Here is a 20,577-nt window from a genome sequence, read left to right as displayed (position 1 = left end):
GGTGAAGATACATGACACCCACTGTTCTTCCCTCATTCACAGGAGCAGTTACTTCATCAAGAAGTCAGTCAGGTGGGTGAGGCATGATTTACCCTTGGGAAGTCCATGCTGACTGCGTTTGGACATGTTTCTCTCTTTTAGGAGCCCAGAAATGTCACCTAAGTAGAGTGTTAGACCACATACTTAATTTCTCTGATCTTTCACGTATTTGCAACTGTCCAGGATACAATGACAATTTCTAAAGTCACTTTTTCAGATGCAGACTGTCTAGGCAAGGGCCCTTCCATTATTCTCTGCATTTACCCTCCCCTTACTCTTTGTTCATTCAGATACCTCTCGCGGATGCACTTGCATCTTTGACACCAGGGAGGTAAAACTTTGCCTGGCTTTCAATAGCAATAGTTTACTCCTCATGAAACTTTAGCTTGCTTTACTCTTCTTTGCTCACAGTTAGGAAAAAGAATCTGTGTCCATGTGCAGCCAGTTCTCTAAGGAAAGCAGGTGGGAGCTGGTGCAAAGGGGCTCTAACCTCCAGCTGCAGCCTGTAGTGGAGAAGTCTGATGTAAGGAAAAGTCCCAGGAGGCCAATAAGAGAAATGTTGGGGTTGGGGAGGTGCGGGGGAAGGTTGTGCATTCTGTGTCAGACCTCAAGGAACTGATTTTCCACCTGTCCAGACGTCCTTAGGAGAGACCCTGCATCAGTATCTATTGGAGAATGCTGACATCACCTCTTCTCTACACTGAAAAGTAACAAAATACACCCTTGAAAATAAAACCTCATTTTATTTGAAACTCTTTGAAATGCTCATCCATAACTACACGAGGAAACTGCTCCAATTTTCTGTACAAGTCTTGAAGACTTGAAGAAAAGTACAGGAAGAGACATGGCTCCTTAGGGCTTGTTTTATTTTAATAAGCCCATGGTGTATTTGACCCTCAGGTACTGAGAGGAGATTACTCGAACCTCTCAAGGCTTGATATAAAAAGCAAAACCTGAAGTACCTTGAAGCATCATGGAGTCCCACTGAGGACCATGACCAGCAAAGCCTCCCCAAAGATTCATTAGGACAGATAATTGGAGGCCATGATTGCAGGTAGGCAAAGGGAAGTGCAGGCAGCTCTAATGCTAGGAAAACATGGAGTTTGTCTGATGAAGCAGAAAGGCCAAGCCCTGACCCCCAGCCCCTGGGAAGGCAGATCGTGTCCTTCACGCATTGCTCAGGGCTCTTCGAGGGACAGTGGGATGTGGGGTGGGTGATGCTGAGTGAAGAACAATGGTATGACAGTCCCCAGCCCTATGGGGGGTGTGCAAGGGGGCAATGAGCCCCCCTGAAAGCCTTTGGACAACATGTCCCCTCATAGGCCTTGGTGGCAGAGACGATGGCTGTACCCAAGGGCACAAAGACTTGGGTTCTCTTGCTGACTCCCAGCCTTGCCAGTGCCCTTTGCCATCTCCACCACAGGTTGTCCTATGCTGTCCACAGCTGCTCCTGTTTCCCTTCAGGCCGTAGACACCCACCTCGCTTCCTCACCTTGTCTCCCCCTGGCATTTCCACACCTTCACTGACATCTGGCCACACTCACACTGTGATCCTGGAAGCACAGAGACATGGACTGATCTCATCCACATTCTGGATGACTTCTTGTGCCACAGCACAACCCTTGGAGTGACATTTCTTCCTCCACATGCCCAGTCTCCACCTTCCAAGCTGCACTGTGTGACAATGTTTTTGTCTCCTGCTGTTTCCTACAACCCTCTGGGAAACAACCCTTCAAGCAGGGAACCCAACCCCTCCGCCTTCTTGTGGCCTTTCACCCAACCAGACAGAAGCCGCCTCACCAAGATCTCCCAGGGCTGCTGGCTGTACAGCTTCTCGGGTAGACACAGCCAAGCCCTGTGCCTGCTGCTCTCCTGTCATGTTCACAGGCAGAAGAGACACAACAACCCAAATCTAAGCCCCCTTCCTGGAGTGAGCCTGGGCCCTTGGGCAGAGGGGATCTCACAGTCCATGTGCCAGCTGGGTGCCTTCTGCTGGCCTGGCAGAGGTGCTGGGAGACGGGACCTTAAAAGGTCCTCTCCCAGCCCTGAGTCAAGAGCTGACCTACCAGCTGTGACCTCACAGACCCTTTCTCAGCCATGGTCCTGTTGTGGCCTATCACCTCCACAGGCACAAGTGACCTCACAGCCCCCTTCACAGCCATTGGCTTCCTGCTGGATTAGGAGTTCTGAGACACAATGACCACATGATGCTGTACCCAAACATCACCCAGTCCCTGAGCAGATAGAAGTCAGCTTGTTTCATCAGATTTATCTGATGGATTTCCTGCCAAGGTTTGGAGTAGAGAAACATTCCTCTGAGGAACTGCTGTATTTATACTGGTGTATTTCGTATCTCTATTTCTGCTTCTCTCTTTTTTCTTCTTCCTCTGTCTATCCTGTCTTCAGAGAGCTCTCCAAGGGAAAGATTCATTGAATCACAGAGTAACACAGGTCAGAAGAGACCCCTCAACCCCACGGTACTGGCTCTGGCTGGGATGGAGTGAACTTCCCCCATAGCAGCCCCTATCCTGCTCTGCTTCGTACTCATGGCTCCAACGGTGTTGATCACACTCCAGTGGTTTGGCTGTTACTCAGCAGTGTTCGTACTACAGGAAGGCTGTCTCTCCAACCCCCCACCCAGAAGCTGGTACCCTCCGGGTGGGCAAGTGTCTGTGAGGGGGTCATAAATGGGACAGCTGACCTGAATTGACCAAAGGCATATTCCACAGCATATGGCATCATGCTCAGCAATAACAGCTGAGAGAAAGGAGTGCCGAGAGGAGGGCGTGACCTTCATTATTAAGATATTATTCTTCCAAAGCATGTACCGAATTCTTACCTCCCAGGAGGTGGCTGGACATTGTCTGCTGATGGGAAGTCGAGAATAATCATAAAATCTTTCACTCATGGAATGGCTTGGGTTAGAAAGAACCTTAAAGATTATTGGTCAGGGACACCTTCCCCTAGACCAGGTTGCTAAAGGCCCCATCCAACCTGGCCTTGAACCGTTCCAGCGAGAAGGCAACCTGTTCCAGTTTCTGACCACACACAAATTAAAAGGTTTCTTCCTAATATCTAATCTTAATCTCCCCTCTTTCAGTTGAAAACCTTTACCCCTTGTCCTATCCCTCCACTCCCTGATAAAGAGTCCCTCCCCAGCTTTCCTGTAGACCCCCTTGAAGTACTGGAAGGCTGTTATAAGGCCTCCCCAGAGCCTTCTCTTCTCCAGGCTGAACACCCCCAACTGTCTCAGCCTGTCATCACAGGGGATGTGTTCCAGCACCCTGATCATCTTCATGGCCTCTTCTGGACCTGCTTGAGCAGGTCTGTGTTCTTCTGATGTTGGGGGCCCCCAGAACTGGACACAGTACTATGGATGGGGTCACACAAGAACATAGTAGAAGGGAAGAATCCCCTCCCTTGACCTGCTGGCCACCCTTCTCTTAATGCAGCCCAGGATACAGTTGGCTTTCTGAGCTGTGAGTGCACATGGCTGTCTCACAGCCAGTTTTCCCTCAAAGTCCTTCTCCGCAGGGCTGCTCTCAATCCACTCATCATCCAGCCTGTATTTGTGCTTGGGATTGGCCTGAACTATAAGCAGGACCTTGCACTTGGACATGTTGAACTTCATGAGGTTTGCACAGGCCCAGCTCTCCAGCCTGTCCAGGTCCCTCTGGATGGCACATCCCTTCCCTCCAGCATGGAGACCGCACCACACAGCTCGGTGTTGCTGGAGAGTTTGCTGAAGCTGCACCCAGTCCCACTGCCCATGTCACCAACAAAGATCATAAACAGCGCCGATACCAATACTGACCCCTGACGAACGCCACTCATCACCACTTTCCTTTTGAAAATCGAGCCAGTGATCTCAGTCTTTGAGTCAGACTGTCCAGCCAATTCCTTATCCACCGAGTGGTTGATCTGTCAGATCCATTTCTCTCTAATTTATAGACAAGGATCTCATGTGGGAGAGTGTCAAATCCTTTTCACAAGTCCAGGTAGATGACATCAGTTGCTCTTCCACAGAACACTGTGGGGGGCAGCAACTGGCAAGACCGTTGTGTGTGTGCATGTCACATTGGTGTGTATGTTGGTGGGTGTAACCAGTAGTGAATATCAAACCAGAGTAACCAGTGAGTACAAGAGGCCAGGAAGCCTGGTATTTTTGATAGCTTAAGTCTAGACTGGACACTAGAGAGCCCAGAGGCTTTGCAAGGAGCTACTGTAGCAGTAAGTTGGACGAAATCACCTCCTGGAGAAACTGTGGGGTCTTGGGAGTCAGCTGAGAGCTGAGGCGTCAACATGAGAGGAAAGAAAATCATGGGCAAAATTGTGGTGGGCAGATGTCTGGTCCAGACCTCCTGACCATGAAGAGGAAGTAGATGAGGCCTTAAGACAATTTCACCCTGGCAATGGCACAGGCTGGGGGCTGCCTGGCTGGGAGAATCCCCGTGGGAAAGGTCTTGGTTGGTTGGGCAGGAGGCAGCCGTGTGCCCTGGCAGCAAGGGAGGCCAGCTACCCCCAGGGCTTGATGGCCAGGAGTGCGGCCAGGAGATCAAGAGAGGGCATTGTCCAGGTTACTGCATCCTCATTTCAGACCCCCAGGACAGGAATGGTGTTGGCAAGCTAGAGGGGGGTTGGTGAACAGCCCCCGAGATAGGCTGTGCCTGGAACACTTTGCCTGTAAGGAGAAGCTGAGGGAGCTGGGCTTGTTCAGCCTGGAGAAGGGAGGGCTGAGGGGCACCTCAGTGCAGCCTGGCAGCACCTACGAGGAGGCCATAAAGAATAGAGAACTAGGCTCTGCACCATGGTGCATGTTCAGAGGATGGAAGGTGAGTGTTGGGTGAAAGAGGGGATGTTCAACGTGGAGATAAGGAAAAGATTTTTCACCCATCTCAGGGCTAGTCCTGAGCAGGGTGGCCACAAGACCTGCTGGTACTTCTGTCTGCCATGGTTGTTCAGGTCAGAATAACAGAGATGCCCCCAGAATCAGAACCTAGGTGGGCCTCTTCCACCTGCCTCACCCCTTCCCCTCCCGAAGGATGTTGGAGTGATGTTATAATCATACCCAATCCAGACAGCTCCCCTTGGCCTGCCTCTCCCCTTCCTCTCTGTCCCTGTCTTGTCTCTGCTGGGATGAGTGGTTTTGTGAAGAATGTCTTCTCCACAAATACCTGGGGCCAGCTACTGGCCAACCAGGATCCTGTAACAGGAGTGGACTCACAGTCAACATCACAATTTGTGGTGCCTTTGCCCGTCTGTCCCAAAACACTCCCTTGACTCCTCATCGCTGCTGCACCCTACGTTCAACAGCCAAACCCAGCCCCATCACTGCCCTTTCCCTCTCCCCTGTCCCACAGGTTGGCAGAGCCAGGGGGGGACGTGTCGCACTCAGGCTTTGCAGTGCTCATGCAGAATTATTGTGACAAAGTCGGTGCTGAGATCAGACTCAGTGCTGTGGAGCAGACCCCAGCAAGAAATAACAGTGTTCAACAGGAGATCTGCAGTGGTGGCAACCATGTTGATTTTGCAAGGGGGCTTCTGTCCATTCACTAAAAGGATCTGCTACTACCAAGATGCACTTGGTGTTTCAAGCTGTCACTGGCAGAGCTCCCACCAAATCAATCTGCCGTTGTGGCCGTGGGCCTCCACTCTGTTGGTGCTGGGCTGGGGCTTTTACTCCAGTGTAATCTGCACTGGTCACAGCACGAGACAGACAGCTCCTACCCCAGAGATCTACATCCTTCTTCGTGTTAGGCCAGCACTCACTGTCCTTCACTCTGCTCAGAGTGTTTGCCTCAGCTCATGGAGGAGCTTGATGAGATTCTCCTTGAATATTCTGAGGCACAATCCAATGCTTATTGCTTTCTGCATCTACAGCATAACAAATATTCCTTTCCCTTAATATGTGCATTGACCTGCTTGGTCTTTTCACCTGACTCCCTTGAATTTCCCTGGTTGGAAGGTGAAATTTTCACAAATTTGGTGAATATGATGGGCTCTGTCGCAGCCACTTGGAGTCGCTTTTTCTAGAGTTATTCAGTCTGGGTTTGCCCCAGATGACCCAAGAGTGTTCATGGATGCTCCTGTGCCTGCTAATAACAGGGCCAAGTTTCTCGGGTTCCCAATGGCCTCTTCAGCTGTGGGTCATCCCCAAGAATCTGCTGGCAAGGGTACCAGGATCCATGGTGCCAGCCCACAGGAACCTGGGCCTTCCCAGTAGAACCTATGGATCTTGACCAAGACTTACTCTTGAGTTCCCAGACTGCAGGGAATGCATTGCGTTTATTGTCACTGGTGTTAGTGACTATATGCTGCTCTGCTAGAAACTGAGCTGCTCTTCCTGCTTTCTCAAGGTAATTTTCTAAAGTCTGTAATTCCATTTCTAAATCTTGTACTTGTCTGGCATCTAACTCCAGCTTTTTATTTTGTAAGCAGAGCCTATATCTGTGGGCCCTGCTATCTTCCTCTCTTTTGATTAAGTTGTTGTCTTAATTTGGGAAATTCTTCAGCGTTGTGTAACATGGAATTCTTCCAGGCAGGTTCCTCATCAGGCCAAAGCCTGCTCACTGAAGTTCTGCTCTTGGCCTTGTTCCCTTCTCTCAGGAGCCTCAACTCTACTTTTCCACCTCTGACTGTTACATCCCCGACCAGCTCTTCCTTGTTTCTAAGTCTGATTTCCTGCAGGACACCTCCCCTCACTGCCTCTTCAGTCACCCTTGTTGGTATGATGTTGGCAATTAAATCCAAAAATCTTCTGGATGGTTTTCACTTGGGTATGTTGCCCCTTCACAAAATATTGGGATAGTTTAGGTCTGCTATGAGGACCAGGGCTTCTTCCAGGTGAATCAAGAATGTCCATCTATTTCCTCTTCCTCATCAGGGGTCCATAGCAGACATCCACCCACCACAATGTTCCCCATGACCCTTCAGCTCTCAGCTGACTCATCGTCCATCCCCTGGCAGAGCTCCACACATTCCTGCTGCTCTCTCCCATAAAGGGCAACTTCCCCTCTGGGTCCAGCCCCATGGCCTTGTCAGTACCAGACCCCCAGATTGGAGAGACATGGATTTGATTGATGGACCACTCAGAGATAAGGAATTGGCTGCACACTCACAGTCCAAGGCTTGTGGTCAGTGGCTCAATGTCCAAGTGACAAGTGGCATCCTCAGGGGTCAGTTTTGGGACCGGCATTGTTTAATGTCTTTGTTGGTAACGTGGACAGTGGGATTGAGTGCACACTCAGCAAGTTTGTCAACGACACCGAGCTGTGTGGTGCAGTTGACACGCTTGAGGGAAGGGATGTTCCATCCAGAGGGACCTGGACAGGATGGAGAGCTGGACTTATGCAAACCTCATGAAGTTCAACAAGGCCAAGTGCAAGGTCCTGCAGAAGGATCAGGGTAATCTTAAGCACAAACAGAGGCTGGGCAAAGAGTGGTTTGAGAGCCCTGGGGAGAATGACTTGGAGGTGTTGGCAGATGGAAAACTGACTGTGAGCCAGCAACATGCACCTGCAGCCCAAGAAGCCAACCATTTCCTGGGCTGCATCAAGAGAAATGTGGCCAGGAGGTTGAGGGAGGAGATTCTGTCCCTCTACTCCATTCTCATGAGACCCCACCTTCTACACTGTGTCCAGCTCTGAGGTCCCCAGCGTCAGAATGACATGGACCTTCTCAAAGAGGTCCAGAAGAGGCCACAAGGATAATCAGGGGGCTGGAGCACCTCCCTTATGAGGACAGGCTGAGAGATTTGGGGTTGTTCATTCCAGAGAAGAGAAGGCTCCAGGGAGACCTTCTGGAGGCCTTCAAGTACTTAAAGGAGGCGTACAGAAAAGATGGGGAGGGACTCTTTATCAGGGAGTGTAGGGATGGGATGAGGGGTAAAAGCTTTTAACTGAAAGGGGGAAATTTAGATTAGTTATAAGGAAGATATTCTTTTCTGTGGGGGTGGAAAGACACAGGAACACATTGCCCAGTAAAATTGTGGATGCCGCCTCCCTGGAAGTTCTCCAAGCAAACTGTTCCAGTCTCTCAGCACCCTCATTGTAAAACATTTCTTCCTTATAACAAATCTAAATCTACCCTCTTTCAGTTTAAAACTGTTGCCCCTTGTCCTGCCATTACAGACGCTGGTAAAAAGTCTCACTTTGTCTTTCCTGGACTATGACCACTATGTTTTCATCTGCAAACACCTTGGAGGGTTCCCAGACATCTCCCAAGATGGTGTTTGGAGGCCTCAAGCACATGACCAGTATAGAGAGGCTGAATGCTCTGGGCTTACTGGTGTGGAGACTCCAGACAGAATAGGAGTAACCTGAGAGTGCTTGAAGAGAGGTTTCAGAGATGGTGGAGTTTTTCTTCATAGTGGAAAACAGCATGAGAATGAAATAACTCCAGTAAGGGCAGCTGGGGAAGTCCAGGCTGTACACAGGGATAAAAAGTATTCACTCCAAGAGCAGTGCTGCAGTGTAACAGATCACCCAGAAGGAGTCTGGATCAGTGCAACGATTTTGGAAGATTTCAAAAACCAAAACCCAACATTTCAAGGAAGAGCCAGGGAAGATGGTGAGATATCAGTAAAGGAAAGAAGATGCTCGGGTGAGAACAAGGTGGGACAGCTAGGTGGGTGAGTACAACCTGCAGGGAAAGAGGCACAGGTGATGCAGTACCATAGGACAGCCTGTGGTGGAGAAGACAGAGGGTTGTGGAAAAGGTGAAAGCACCCAACAAACGCAATCTCTTCATGTGTCTATGACTGTTCTTTCTGCCACCGATGCCTGTGAGGAAGCACAGTCCCCTGCAGCACTGGGGCCTCATTGCCCCCTTGTCCCTAATCAGGAGCCTGGCAGGTGCACATCTCCATCGCCCACTGCCCCAGGAAGAGCCCTGAGCAATGGGTGAGGGACAGGATCTCCCTTCCCAGGGGCTGGGGGTCACGGCTTGGCCCTTTGGTTAATGGGCTCAGGGCTTGGCCCTTTGGCTTCATGAAACACATGCAGGTTTCCTCAGCATCAGAGCCACCTTTCCTTTGCTTTTCCCTACCTGCCATCACTGCCTCCACATTTCTGCTCTAAGTGGAGCCTGGGGAGGCTTTGTCAACAGTGTCCCTCAGTGGGACCCATTAAAGCCACAAGAAACTTTGGAGTTTGAATCTAACTTTGACATCTTCAGAGGTTTCTTCAGCAGCTTCTGAGTGTCTGATGTTCAGAGACACATCATCAAACCCACCTGAGGGGTCATTAAAATGCCTTGGGCTGGTCCTCTGCTGCAGAGCTGGGCCGGGCTCCTGGGACGGAGGGAGCTGAGGGCAAGTGGTCAGCGCTGCAGAGAGACAGCTCTGCCCAGGAGCAGCTCCTCTGCAAAGCGCAGCAGGGCTGAGGGCACTGCCTGCAGGCACCGAGGGCAGAGGAGCCGGGCACAGAGAGGGGAAAGGCAGATGGCAGTGGCAGGATGCTGAGAGCTCACTGGAGGAGAAATCTTCACAGCCCTTGACACAGTAAGTCTGTGGGTGCAGGGCAATGCAGCTGCAGGTGGTGGAGGGATGTGGTGAAGCCGGCACAGCCCCAGGAATGTCCCTGGTGTCTGGAGGAGGAGGTCGTGCTCCAGAGCAGGGCTTTCCTGCTGCACTGTCAGAGGGACAGGCCATGGCGGCTGCCTTCTCCCGGGGACGGCTGCAGGGGTGTGCAGGCGCGGGTGCAGCCAGGGGTGCCCAGGGCTGTCCTTGAGAGCAGGGTCCCTGCAGCCCAGGGGCTGTGTGCTGGGGCAGGGACTCTGCCAGGCGCCTGCCAAGGTCAGCACTCAGCCTGCCCGGGGAGCTGCCCACGGTGCTGTGGGGAGAAGCTGTGGGGGGGAGGAGAGATCCCCAGCAGGGCAGGGTCCTTCTGCTGTGGAGAGGGTGCTGCGTGGGTCAGGGCTGCTCACAGCTCCACATCACCCCTAGGGAATTTCTGGGGGACTTTTCAAGAGGAGGGTCAAGATTGGACTACCTAAAAGGAGAGGAGTGTTTGCTTTGAGTTTTCTTCTCTTGCTTGTCTTGGTGGGCACTGGGAGAGTGGAATTTATTTCTTCTTTCTGGAGCAGGTACTAAGACCCCAGTTCTTGTTAGCACTTACCAGAATTTTTCCTGAACTGCTGCACACACAGATATGCCCTTGGGCAGGGCCCTGCTGCCAGAAATTTCTGCAGGGCAGAGCTGAGCACACAGCAGGTGGGATGGGGGTGGCGAGCACTGACAGGATGGAGACGTGTTGACAGAGGCACAGGTCCTGCCTGTGGCAGCTCTAGGCAGCAGAGACATTTGTAGGGAGGGAGAGGGAGCTTCTCAAACAAATGCCATAGGAAGGTGATTTGGGCACCTCCCTGTCATCCCCTGCAGCACAAAGACCCTCAGGGAGCACCCCCCTGGTCTCCTCTCCCACCCAGACAGCCTTTGCCCCCAGGGTTGGGGGATTTCCAGCTGAGTCTTCTTCTTGGCATCCTGACCTGCAGTGAGGAGAAACCCCTGATTTCCTCTCTGTCTGTCCCTATCCTTACTCCTTACTCCCTTGACAGGAGTTTTGGGGCATTTCTCTGTGTTTCCCCTCCTGACCTGGTTGCCCTTGTCCCCACCTTACCTGGGGGCTCTGGGCACGGCAGTGTGTGGGACTGGCAATGAGCTGACCCTCACTTAAGGACACCCCATCTTCAGGGCTTTGACTCTTCCCCTGGGGTCCCGCTTCTCCTGTGGTCTCTCTGCACCCCATGGAGAAGACAACTCGGTGCTAAGGCCATGACAATGCGGCTCATCGTCTGTGTGTGGGCAGCTGCAATGAGCCCTGTGTGTCCCTCCTCAGGTACGGTGAGATGTTGGGGAGGGGTTTGGGGATCTGCACTTTGAAACTGGATTCCTCCGCTGTCAGAAGTTTCCAGTTTCATTTCAGGTGAACATCAGGCTTTGATCATCCTCCAGCTCAAAGAGAGGCAAGGAAAGGGCAGCTGAGAGCAGGGCTGATGGACAGAGCAGCTCTCCACACTGCACGAAGGGACAGTCCCTTTGCCTGTCAGCACCAACAAAGTTTCATATGGAGTGGAACAGGAATGCCAAGTGTTTCTGCCTTAGGAAATGCTCCTCAGTTGTGGTGAGACAACTAGAACGAAATAAACAAAATCAATTCCCCACAGCTCTGCTCTAATGTCAGGTGAAATGGGAGAAACAATGCTGAAATCTCATTTTTATCAGTAGTGGATTTAATATGAGATCACCCGTGTTCCTATTTGCCTGCTGTTGTAGGATAGGACTGATTCATCCAGAGCCCACAGCACAGACCCCTGCTCCCTTGGGTACCCTCCGCCAGCACCAACCAGAGCTCATGATGTGGACATGTGTGGTCATGCAATTCCTCCCCGCCTTCTCTCGGCACTTGTAGTGACTCCAACTCCCCTCCTTGCTCGGCCACTCAGTGCCCCTTCGCCAAGCCTGGCTCCTGCTCTCCCTATCGCTTGGGAACAGTCCATCACCTCCTGACAGCCTGATACACCTGTACCTGGGACATGGTCCAGGGAAAACAATAACAGAATTGCACACCCATCACGTTCTTGTGCAAAGTGATGGAAGATACCAGAATGCGCCATTACTTGAGCTGGGCTGGAGCTAAAAAGTACCTGAGAAAAGTCAGTTACCTTGGGCCCTATAAATAGGGACCCCAAGTGAGACCCTCTGAGCTCTCCTGGATCGCAGTGGGCCTGTGACCAGCATCTTCCCTGAGCTGGGATGCCTCTCAGGTACCAAAATCCTTGAGGTATGGTCTGCCGTTAGAACTGACGGGAGACCAGGTCGAAGTTAACCCTCTCGAATCTCAATTATCACCCATTGAGGAATGTCGATGCACTGTGAGTATTTACTCCAAACTCGACAAGAGGGAAATGTTAACTGGAAGCTGGCTTCTCTTTCACCCACTCATTCTCTCTTCCTGCCGATGTGTTTAGGTATACACAGTTATTTCCACGAGTGTGGGTACATAGTTATTTCACTGGATCCAAATGTTTTTGTCTGTCTGAGTGTCTGTATGTCTTGTCTTTGTGAATGAGCATGTATATATGTGTTGATTTAAGGTACCGTACGGTAAGTTAGTGTGAATCTTGTCATCTTTGAATCTGTAGTTAAGTCGCTATTTTAATTATAACATATTTTACTGAATGACTTTGTAAATCCTTAAATTGGTTAATGATCAAGTGCTGCTAGTCACTAATACAGCTCACTTAGCTGTGAAATCATTACAGTGTTAATACTTTCATCTGCGACAACCTGCCAATGGTCTCCTGAGAGAGGCAAAGGAGTTTAGTGGGGTTCTGTGAGAAGTGGAGCAAGTTTTGTTCAGAGAAGTCTACCCTAACTGCTCACTGCTTTTCCTCCATGTACAGTCCCCCATGTCCAGAGGCAGCAGATGTCCAACGGCAGCTCCATCACTGAGTTCCTCCTCCTGGCATTCGCAGACACACGGGAGCTGCAGCTCTTGCACTTCTGGCTCTTCCTGGGCATCTACCTGGCTGCCCTCCTGGGCAACGGCCTCATCATCACCGCCATCGCCTGTGACCACCACCTGCACACCCCCATGTACTTCTTCCTCCTCAACCTCTCCCTCCTCGACCTGGGCTCCATCTCCACCACTCTCCCCAAAGCCATGGACAATTCCCTCTGGGACAGAAGAGACATCTCCCACTCAGGTTGTGTTGCCCAAATCTTTTTCTTTCTCTTCTTTTTTGGAGCAGAGTTTTCTCTCCTCACCATCATGTCCTACGACCGCTACGTTGTCATCTGCAAACCCCTGCACTACGGGACCCTCCTGGGCAACAGAGCTTGTGTCCACATGGCAGCAGCTGCCTGGGGCACTGGGTTTCTCTGGGCTGTGCTACACACGGCCAACACATTTTCAATACCACTGTGCAAAGGCAACACCCTGGACCAGTTCTTCTGTGAAATCCCCCACATCCTCAAGCTCTCCTGTTCACACTCCTACTTCACTATATTTGGGCTTATCATGGTTAGTGCCTGTTTAGCTTTTGGTTGTTTTGTTTTCATTGTGGTGTCCTATGTGCAGATCTTGAGGGCCGTGCTGAGGATCCCCTCTGAGCAGGGACGGCACAAAGCCTTTTCCACGTGCCTCCCTCACCTGGCCGTGGTCTCCCTCTTCATCAGTATGGCCATGTTTGCCCACCTGAAGCCCCCCTCCATCTCCTCCCCATCCCTGGACCTGGTGGTGTCATTTCTGTACTCTGTGGTGCCTCCAGCAGTGAACCCCCTCATCTACAGCATGAGGAACCAGGAGCTCAAGGATGCCCTGAGGAAACGGATAACTAGATGTTATTCTGAACCAATAAACTGCTCATCTTCTTCAAAGCAATTATAATATAACTCTGTACAAGCCCAGCCTCTCAGCTTTTTCTGTTGTTGGTGGTGGTATTTTACTTGTAATGATGATGTCATCCCCTTTCTGTTTCACTGTCTGCTTTTCTTTTCTGACTGAGTGGCTGCATAAATGAGGAGCCATGATCTCTGTGTGTTTTAACAAAAGAAAGGGTCTGCAGTGATGTTTTTTTCTTCTGAAATCTTTCCTCTAAGACATTTTTGGAGCTGCAGGGACAATTCCTGTGTACAGAGGTGGAGGGGAAGAGAGTCCCAGCATGGCAGCCCTGCCACAGAGCATTTGGTCTTCCAGCGATGTTGTCTCCTCATTTGCACACTCTCTTTCTGGTCCCTTCAGTTTGGTGTAAGGCCTGAGTGCTCTGGCAGCTTGATCACACTCCTGCTGCGTGGCAGTTCTGTGAACACAGGCAGGGACAGGCTGAGGTCTTCTTCCAAATCTGATCTCAAGAACATGCCCAAGGAATTGGCCCAGAGATGAAAATGCCAGTGAACAGGTGAACAGTGTGATTTGCAGGGTGAGAGCACGCAGCAGTGTCCTTGCACAGCCAGGCCTCCTGGGAGAGACTTGAAGGACCAGGGTCTGGTCTGTGTCTGTGTTCACTGGACACACTGGGGAAGCTGCCTGTGCTGGTTTGGCTGGGAGAGAGTTAATTTTCTTCCTAGTAGCTGGTATGGGGCTGTGGTTTGGATTTGTGCTATAAACAGTGTTGATAACGCAGGGCTGTTTTCATTATTGCTGAGCAGGGCTTACACAGAGTCAAGGCCTTTCTGCTCCTCACCTGACCCCACCAGTGAGCAGGCTGGGGGTGTGCAAGGAGATGGGAAGGAAGACAGCATGGACAGCTGACCCCAGCTGACAAAAGTGATATTCTATACCTTATGCCATCATGCTCTGTTATATAAAGTTGGGGGAAGGAGGATGAACATCGGGACGTTCAGAGTTACAGCATTTGTCTTCCCAAGTCACCGTTACATGTGATGGAGCCCTGATGTTCTGGAGATGGCTGAGGTCCTGTCTGCAAATGGAAAGAAGTGAATGAATTCCATGTTTTCCTTTGCTTACATGTGTGGCTTTTTCTTTACCTATTAAACTGTCTTTATCTCAACCCACGAGTTTTCTCACTTTCATGCTTTTGATTCTCTCCCCCACTGGAGCCAGGGGAGTGAGTGAGTGGCTGTGTGGGGCTCAGATGCCGGCTGGGGTTAAACCATGACACTGACCCAGGGAAATCATCACGCTCTAGCCCCTCCCAAACACCATTTGCAGCACTGGCCTCTCACCCCACACTGGGGAGGAACTTTTTCCCTCCATGGAGGTACATAAATAAGTATCACAGAAGTCCATGTTTGCATTGTGAGGAGGAGATGTAAGCATGCACGTCATGTGTGTGATGTGAGAGAGCACAAATGCCATCAGCTATTCCTGGGGGTGCCATGAAGGTGTGTGGGACAAACAGTGTCATGAGGTCACTTCTCATTGAGACTAACATCACCTGGGAAACCACCTGAATGCAGCAATGGAAGGTGTTCCCTTGAACCGTGGTCCCTGTGTTCATTCATCATGCTGTGGGGCATCTCACACGAGTGCAGAGCAGGGTGATCACCACAGGGATGAGGGGCCTCCCAGCCTCTGGCAATGGCAGCAGGAGGCCAGAGAGACACTACAACCCCTGCAATGCACTGCCTCTGCGTGTGCAAGGGAAGGACTCGTGTTTCTGAACACCCCTGTGTGTAAGATGAGCGCATGAGGCCAGCTGAGATGTGGGCACCTGACAGAGCCCTGACACTTCTCTGTGTGTCTCCAGGAACAACCCCCACTCTGGCAGTGAGACTCATCTGGGCTGCCTTGGACAGGCTCATTGCAAGTGCTCCTGTTCGCTACGTCAGCCTCGCCTGTGATTCTGGACTGAGCCCTCAAAAGTGCCAGAGTAATCAGAGACGTTCTGGGGTCCATGGAAAAGGCAGATGTCAAACCCATCTTCAAGAAAAGCAGGAATGTGGAATCGCTGGAGAACAACGAACGTGTTATGAGCGATCCAGACCAAGGGGCCTCACTGTGATAACAAGCTGCAGCTGCATTCAAGGACATAAACAAGGTCGAGATAGTTTTAGAAACTACATTCCTGGGCAAAAAATAAAGAAGTTGGACTGTTCAAAACAGGATGCCTACCTAGTGGGAGAGTAGTGCTTGGACACCACACCGGGACCAATCATAGAGGGCAGAAGGGCGCGTGAACAAGTAGCTTTAGCCTATTAACAATAAGATAGCAGCGCGTGAAGCTTTGTGATAGTGTATAAATTGCTGTGTAGCCTTTAATAAAGTGGCATCAACTTGATCACATTGATCGTCTAAGTTGTGTCCGGGACTTCCGCGTCAGCACAGGAATGAGAATTGGGAGAATTACAGGCTGATCAGCTAGCTCCATCCCTGGGAAGGTGGTGGGACATGTTCTCCTGCAACCGTCTCCAGGTAGTTGAAGGACAAGAAAGGGATTGCTGAACCAAAAGGGGCAGGGCAAAGAAGGGCATGTTGTGCACATGGAATTTTGCAAGGCATTTCACATGGTCTTCCATGGACTCCTCATAGCCAGCTTGGTGCTACCTGGGCTGAAGAAGTGGATGTTATGGTGGGTGGGATGTTGGCTGGGGGATCAAACCCAAATGTCATCAGTGGTACAAAGTCCTGTGTGCAGCCAGTCACTAGTGACATCCCTCAGTGACCAGCACCTGGGCCAACACATTGAACATCTTTACCATCCCCCTGTATGATATGTCGGAGTGCACTTTCAGCTGCTTTGTGGGTGATGCAAAGCTGGACAGAGGCCTCGAACAACCTCACCTGGTTCACCCTGCCTTCAACTTGAAAGTCGGACAAGAGGTTGTTCAGGGTCCCTTCACACTTGAGTTATTCTATGATTCTATGAATCTTTTTCTTGATGAGGTTTTCTGAAAATAAAAAAGAGGCAGAAGACAAGATATAGATGTGTCAACATAAGTACAGCAGTTCCTGTGAAGAATGTTTCTCCACTCTGACCATTAGTAAGAAATATATTTGATAGATATTAATAAACAAGCAATTTGATCTGGTCAGGTTCTGGGCCATAAGGAGGGTGATGGATGCGTATGGTCTTATGAGGTCTGTTGTGTCTCAGAATCTCACAATTCAGTAGGAAGCGTGTGGCTGTGAAGGGGACTGTGAGGTCAGTTCTGTCTCTGGAGGTGACAGCCCAGCAGCAGGTACATGGCTGGGAAAGTGCCTCTGCCAAAGTACCCATAGGCCTTACCCAGGAGAAGGGCTTGGACATGGGCTGTCATGTCCATTCCACCTGAGTACATGTGGGACAGCAGCAGGCACATGGCTTGGTCACGTCCATCCGAGAAGCTGAAAGGCCAGCAGCGGTCATGTGGTTTAGAAGATCCTGGTGGGGTTCCTGCTCTCTGGTCAGGTGAAAGGCCACAGGAAGGCCTTTGGGTTGGGTTCCCTGCTGGGAGGGTGGTTTCTGAGGTGGTAGAGCTTTCCTTGGTAGTGGGAAACATCACTGAAGGTCGGGAAATGGTGGGGTGGGAGCAAGGCGGGGAAGGGAGATGGGTGCTCCAGCCTGCAGGGAGAGAGGGGCAGGAGTGGGACAGGGTAGAACAGGCTGTGGTGGGGATGGCAAAGGGCGCTGGCAAGGCTGGAAGGTGCCCACAGAACGCAGGTCTTTGTCCCCTCGTATCACCGCTGAAGGATTTAGATCACTTAAAGTATCATGCGGAAAGGTATTAGCAAAAAGTGATTTTAATGTGAATTTGTAACAGTGTGACTTAATGAAATTTGATGGCAAGTTTCACTCTATTACTTACTACATGGAAGAAACAGAGAAAGGAAAACTGAGGTAGAATCGAGTTAGAATGATTTACACAGAGACCGAAGATGCAGGACTGTAGGGGGACCCTCCCATTGCATCACAAGGTTCAGATCAGACCCCTTTGCTTTCTAAACTCCTCCTCAGAGAGGAGTCTAGGTGCAGCTAGATCCAACCTTAGTCCCAGACCTGGTCAAGGGTTGATGTCTAATGGAATTGATATAAAGAATATGGAAAATGTCTTGTTGATTTGTTATGTTAATTTGTTGGGGAATGAGTGATTATATATCCCACAAAATTTTGAGGTAGCAGAAATTTAAGATTTATTCACACTATTAAGGGAAACCACAAGATTAGGTTGAATGATTTTTTGCAATACTTAATCATGGGCTGATTATAAGGGTGGTTTCATAAAATTCATTGTAATCCACATTATGAAGATTCCCAAATCAAATAGACACACACACACACAAATATACACGCACACACAAGTACAGAGTTTAACGTATGATAGTAAATTATTGGTACCAAATGGTCACTGAAACTTAGCGAAATCTAATGGTAGTTAACTCCTCACTAGTCTTTGCCATCGTTTTTCAGCAGAGAATTTTTGAACCCTTTCTCTTCATCAGTTTCTATCAGCAGACGATCTTGGAAATCTTCATGAAATCTCTTCTATGGAATCCTCACAAAATCTGCCCTAAGAGCATCCCAGCTCAGAGGGCGATACTGGGGCACAGCCTGTTGTGATCCCGTAGAGCTCAAAGGGTCACACTTAGGGTCGCTATTTATAGGATCACGAGATGATTGACTTCGGTCAGTATTTTTTTAATATCGGCCACAATTCTTGTCAGGTAATTCTGGTACCTCCCCGAGTGGGCTACGATCCAGGCAGCAGGAGTTTCAGGTTCAGTTAGGAAGTGCCCAATCGTCCTAACGCACTGTAGTTATAACCAGGACAAGAAAGTACCAGATTGTCCCAACTGGCTGCACTTGTAGCCAAGATAAAAACGTGCCAGATTGTCCCAGCCCACTGCACTTGGAACCAAGACAAGAACACAATGTTGGCAGGTCCTGACATCGCAAGGTGGCCCAGGGATCTGCACCACCACACCTTGGACATGGCAGTTGCCCATGAGAAAACATGTCCTCATGGCACTGCAGCCTCGTTGCCTCCTCGCAGCCCCATGGGGAAGCTGGAAGTTGTTGTGCCCTTGTTGTCCTTTACTTGGCATTGGACCTCCCTTATGAGGACAGGCCGACAGAGTTGGGGGTGTTCAGCCTGGAGAAGAGAAGGCTCTGGGGAGACCTTATAGTGGCTTTCCAGTACTTACAGGGGCTACAGGAAAGATGGGGAGGGACTCTTGATCAGGGAGTGTAGGGATAGGACAAGGAGTCACAATTTTAAACTAAAAGAGGGTAGATTTAGATTAGATATAAGGTAGAAATTCTTCCCTGTGAGGGTGGTGAGGTACTGGCACAGGTTGCCTAGAGAAGCTGTGGCTGTCCCCTCCCTGGAAGGGTTCAAGGCCACGTTGAGGAACCGGATCTAGTGGAAGGTGTCTATGGCAACGGCAAGGGAGTTGGAACTAGATGGTCTTTAAGGTCCCTTCCAATCCAAACCATTCTATCATTCTATGATTCTATGGACAACCTTGCTCCTCACCTCGCCAACCTCATTATTTCTCTCATTGGCCCCCAAGACTTGCACGAATTTTCTTTATATGAGACTTCTCCACTGAAGCCCACACCTGTTTGTGACAGCTTCTTGGCAGCAATTTCTACCTGCTTTCCTTAGAGCACTGGAGGTAATCAGGCACAAAAGGCCTTTTTTTATAAATTGAGAGAAAGAAAAAACAAAAAACACATCACACTGGTGTCTTTATTCACTCCCTTGATGATACAATCAAGGAACACACCAATCATTTTCACAGTGTGCCTGGATACATCTTGTCTTCAAGGATGACATCCTACAAGGAAAATAATGGTCCATATCAAAACTCAGTTGAAGCTTGAACAGGAAATCAAGGGCACCAAGATGAGCATTTAGGACTTCAGGAACAGCTGAAGAAGATACAGAGATACTGTGGGACCACTGCTGAGTTTAGAAAGAGCAGGTGTAGGTAGATCTGAGATGGTCTGTGTCCTCTTTGCCTCAGTTACCACCAGCGAGGTCCCCCAGGCCTTTGTGTTTTCAGTCAGGACTCAGGACAGGAAAAACCAGCGGTGGATGGGGATCAAGGCAGGGGTGACTTGAGCAAACTACACCCTTGCCAGTCCATGGGCGCAGTGGGGCTGCACCCAAGGGTGCTGAGAGAGGTTTTCACCAGGACATGCTGGTCTGTTAGGATCCCAGTAAGAGAGGCACTCAGACTCTGTGAGGCATCATTTAAAATGCTGTTCGTTAGTGCTAACACCATAAGGAGAGAATCGTAGAGCTAATCTTATGTGCCTCGAGATGTTGGGAACCCCAGGGGATGTAGCGTTGAATGGGCTTCTGACCTACAAGCAGCATGCCATGCAGACCCCATCTGTCGATGAGAGTCTCCTGGTTTGGACATTCAAGCTACTCTGGGACTTTCTTAGAAGGAAACAACATTATTTCTCATTTCTGCAGTCAAAGAGGAACAACGTTCTCATGAGAACTTCTTGCTGCACTGTTGGGTACAGGCACAGCCAGGCAGGTGGCATAAGGAGCAGTAGAGAGTGGGAGCTGCCTGCAGGCTCCTCTGTGACAAAGAGCTGCTGAGGTTGTCCTGTGGCCAAGGGACCCGTGCAGCACAGCACAGGCGTGAAGACCGCGCTGTACATGCAGCAGCACAGAGCAGCACAGCACTGACTGCTCAGGTTTCCCTGGGAGAAGGCTGGGCTCCACCCTGGTGCCCAGCTGAGGTGCTGCGGCCCAAATGTGCACTGCCAGGAAGAGCTGTAGGTCCATTGCTCATCACAGGAATGTGACGTTTTGGGATCAAATGATTAGCATAGTGTAGCATGGCGTAAGAGAGAACAGACCAGAATAGAATAGCTCGGATGGAAGGGACCTACAGTGACCACCTAGTCCAACTGCCTGACCGCTTCAGGGCTGACCAGAAGTTAAAGCGTGTTATTAAGGGCATAGTCCAAATGCCTCAAACACTGACAGGCCTGGGACAATGACCAGCTCTAAGAAGCTCTTTCCAGTGTTTGACCATCTCTAAGTAAAGAAATGTTTCCTAATGTCAGTTCTGAACATCCCCTGCTGCAGCTTGGAAATATTCCACAGAATCAAAGAATCATCTCAGTTGGAAA

General features: G+C 50.2%; 1 protein-coding gene across 1 annotated transcript; it reads left to right on the top strand.

Annotated features, from left to right (window-relative positions):
* The first annotated feature begins 12,428 nt into the window (after window positions 1-12,428).
* Window positions 12,429-13,427, top strand: LOC141917124 (olfactory receptor 14I1-like). Its single transcript, XM_074810217.1, has one exon. The coding sequence runs from the start codon at window positions 12,465-12,467 to the stop codon at window positions 13,425-13,427; it is 963 nt and encodes a 320-aa protein (XP_074666318.1). The 5' UTR covers window positions 12,429-12,464.
* Window positions 13,428-20,577: the final 7,150 nt, after the last annotated feature.

This window comes from Strix aluco, chromosome 34, assembly GCF_031877795.1.
Source record: "Strix aluco isolate bStrAlu1 chromosome 34, bStrAlu1.hap1, whole genome shotgun sequence".
NCBI lineage: Eukaryota > Metazoa > Chordata > Aves > Strigiformes > Strigidae > Strix > Strix aluco.
This window is presented reverse-complemented; position numbering and strand designations above follow the sequence as displayed.

Bases quoted from the DNA above. Each gene is read 5' to 3' on its own strand.
- LOC141917124 (XM_074810217.1), top strand. From the start codon at position 12,465: ATGTCCAACGGCAGCTCCATCACTGAGTTCCTCCTCCTGGCATTCGCA.